Genomic DNA, 3374 nt, shown 5'->3' with positions numbered 1-3374 from the left:
CCTGAGAGGAATGAAGCAAGCAGAGGCTCAGAGAAACTGGAAGGACAATTCTGAGATCATTCACGGAGAAATCTTCAAAACTTTTGGAAATTCTGAGCTTCTTTGTGGAGAAATGTTCCCCACTTCTGACACAGTCAGTCTGTGGCTGCAGGGATCTCCTGAAGCTGAGCCAGGACAGCACTGAGGTGACTGTAAGGATGGCTCTGCTGCCCTTGCTGCTTTGGGGGAGGATGTGCTCCAGAGCGGGGCTGCCCTGGGCACCGTCAGAGGGACAGGGCAGGACGGCTCCTGCTGCCAGGGACGGCTGCAGGGGCTGAAGCTGGGGCTGCAGCCAGGGCTGCCCAGGGCTGTGGTGCAGAGCAGGTGCTGCAGCCCTGAGGGCTCTTGGCCAGCCCAGGGCATCTGCCACCTGCCAGGGGCAGCTCTCAGCCTGCCTGGGAGCTCCCATGGACTGTGGGGAGAAGTTGGAGGTGGAAGGAGCCACCCCCATCAGGGCAGATTCCTGCTGCTGTGGAGATGGTGCTGCATGGCCAGGGCTGCTCCCAGCTTTCTCATGAAGGAAAGGGAAAGGGGCTGTCAGGGTTGTCTGTGTCACTGACACTCCTGCATTTTCACCCTGGGGATCAGCAGATGTGCCTCAGATCTCCCTCAGAAAGTGCCTCCTCACCCTCCTCTAGCTACAGACAGCAGCAGCAGCACCTTGGCTTGCAGCATCTCTGTTTGTCTGAGCTGCCCTTAAGGCCCTGGTGCCAGGGAGATGCCCCTGGGCAGTGCCGTGTGCTGGGAGGGGTGTGCAGGGCAGAGCTGAGCCCCCAGGGCTGGGCTGGGCTCTGGGAGCACTGTTAGGGACAAGGCTTGGATGGAGAGAAACAGCTCCCAGTAGGCACAACTCCAGGCAGCAGAAAGCCAGAATAACCCTTAGTAACCCTCCCTGTCCAGCTGCATGGGGAAAGTGAGAAGAGTTTAGAGAAATTTACTTTGAAATGGAGGCATTAAAAAAATGACTTTTTTTTTTTTTTCAAGCATGTTCTAAGTGCAGGCACTCTAAAATAGAAGGAGGCGTAATGATCAAAGAGCTCCTCCGTCGGAACAGCAGGTCTGATTGAACTGGGGCAGCAAAAGACCTGCTTTCTTTCTGGGCTCACCAATGTTCAGGCTGAGAGAAATGCAAAAAAGTGGATTTCTGCCTCTTTAAAGAAACTCAGCAACACAAATGCCAGCTAAAAAAAAAAAGAAAGTACTGGAAATTTCCCCAACGGCAGAAAAGTAGTTTTCAGAAATGGTAACAAAAATCATAGGATTGACTCAATGAGGTTGGTCCCAGCTTGTCATTTTCTTTTTTCAACAGCCAACAATGCCCAGAGTGAAGAAATGTCCAACAGCAGCTCCGTCAGCCACTTCCTCCTGCTGCCATTGGCACACACGCGGCAGCTGCAGCTCCTGCACTTCTGCCTCTTCCTGGCCATCTCCCTGGCTGCCCTCCTGGCCAACGGCCTCATCATCAGCGCCGTAGCCTGCGGCCACCTCCTGCACAGCCCCATGTTCTTCTTCCTGCTCAACCTGGCCCTCAGCGACCTGGGCTGCATCCTCACCACTGTCCCCAAAGCCATGCACAATTCCCTCTGGGACACCACAAACATCTCCTATGAAGGATGTGTTTCTCAGTTATTTCTGGTTTTGTTTTTCATTTTAGCAGAGTATTTCCTCCTGACCGTGATGTGCTACGACCGCTACGTGTCCATCTGCAAACCCCTGCACTACGGGACCCTCCTGGGCAGCAGAGCTTGTGCCCCCATGGCAGCAGCTGCCTGGGCCAGTGCCTTTCTCACTGCTCTGCTGCACACAGCCAATACATTTTCCCTGCCCCTGTGCCATGGCATTGTCCTTGACCAGTTCTTCTGTGAAATCCCACAAATCCTCAAGCTCTCCTGCTCCAAATCCTACCTCAGGGAAATTGGGCTCATTGGAATTTCCATTTGTTTAGGATTTGTTTGTTTTGTGTTCATTGTTTTCTCCTATGTGCAGATCTTCAGGGCTGTGCTGAGGATCCCCTCTGAGCAGGGACGGCACAAAGCCTTTTCCACCTGTCTCCCTCACCTTTCTGTGCTCTCCCTGTTCCTTAGCACTTCACTGTTCGCCTACCTGAAGCCCCCCTCCCTCTCCTCCCCATCCCTGGATCTGTCACTGTCAGTTCTGTACTCGGTGGTGCCTCCAGCCCTGAACCCCCTCATCTACAGCCTGAGGAACCAGGAGCTCAAGGCTGCAGTGTGGAGACTGATCACTGGATGGTTTCAGGAACATTAACCTGTTTGCCAGTTTCTGCAATCACTTGTAAAGTCATCTTTGATACTTCTTGTTGGTTTGATTTTAGAGGTTCTTTTACTTCATTTTAGTTTTTGAATTTGTCCACAAATAAATGTCAATATTTGTGCCTTTTCTAGTTTTGTTTCTCTCAATAATCCCTGTGACCAAAAACTGTGTCAATGAGGAGCTGTGCTCTTGGTACCTTTAAATGAGCAAAAGGATCTCCCAGCCAAGTTTTCTGCAGAGATGCCCCTTTTGTTCCCTTCTCTGCAGCTGCAGCAGCAATGTCTGTGTGCAGAGCTGGGGCAGATCAGTGCTGGCACAGCAGCTGTGCCCAGCAGCAGCAGCACTTGGTGTTGCCAGTGCTGCTGCCGTGGCCCTGCCCCGCTGCCCTCCTGGCCCTGCTGTTGCTGTAGGGCCTGAGTGCTCTCGGGGCCGGGCACAGGGCTGGGGGTGGCAGTGCCGGGGCTGCAGCAGGGACAGGCCATGGGCACTGCTGGGGCAGCGCTGACGCCTCAGGCCAGGGCCTGGGGGCTGCAGGCTCCTTGCCCAGGCTCTCTCCACAACACGGCCAGGCCAATGCTCAGCACAGAAAAGCCCCGTCAGCATCCCCAGGCTGGCCGTGGGCAGGCTGGGGGCAAACAGCATGGCTGGGGCTCTGCAAGGTCCCTGGGGGAGACGGGAAGGAGCAGCAGAGCAGGGGCTGATCCATCCCCACTGCGCTGGAAACCCCAGGGCAGCGTCCCAGAGCGTCCTCATGCACCTGCCAACAACATCCCCCCTCTGCAGCCCCGGCCTCTCCCCCAGCTCACACAGGTGCTGCATCCTTGCAGGCACAGCCACGGCAGCACTGCCTCAGGAGCCCCTGTTTGCACTGCCCAGAGCAGGCGTCAGCACCCCCATGGTGTTGGTGTGGGGAGATGAACCTGATGAGCACAAATGCCATCAGCCCCTGGGGCCAGGAAGGGCTGGGGGACAGGAGGGAAACCACTCAGGGTTGTCGTGGCATCTGACGTCAGCCAGAAAGTTTGTTCCCATGAGCTGTGAGTTTCCTGTCCCACTGCAGACAT

At 55.3% G+C, this 3374-nt stretch overlaps 1 protein-coding gene across 1 annotated transcript; it reads left to right on the top strand.

The window, feature by feature from the left end:
• The first annotated feature begins 643 nt into the window (after positions 1-643).
• Positions 644-2423, top strand: LOC134562392 (olfactory receptor 14A16-like). Its single transcript, XM_063419768.1, has one exon. The coding sequence runs from the start codon at positions 1309-1311 to the stop codon at positions 2302-2304; it is 996 nt and encodes a 331-aa protein (XP_063275838.1). The 5' UTR covers positions 644-1308; the 3' UTR covers positions 2305-2423.
• The last annotated feature ends 951 nt before the right edge of the window (positions 2424-3374 follow it).

This window comes from Prinia subflava, chromosome 27, assembly GCF_021018805.1.
Source record: "Prinia subflava isolate CZ2003 ecotype Zambia chromosome 27, Cam_Psub_1.2, whole genome shotgun sequence".
Classification (NCBI taxonomy): Eukaryota; Metazoa; Chordata; class Aves; order Passeriformes; family Cisticolidae; genus Prinia; species Prinia subflava.
Note: the sequence above shows the minus strand (reverse complement) of the source record. Positions and strands in the feature narration are given on the sequence as shown.

Coding starts and splice junctions, on each gene's coding strand:
- LOC134562392 (XM_063419768.1), top strand. CDS start 1,309: ATGAGGTTGGTCCCAGCTTGTCATTTTCTTTTTTCAACAGCCAACAAT.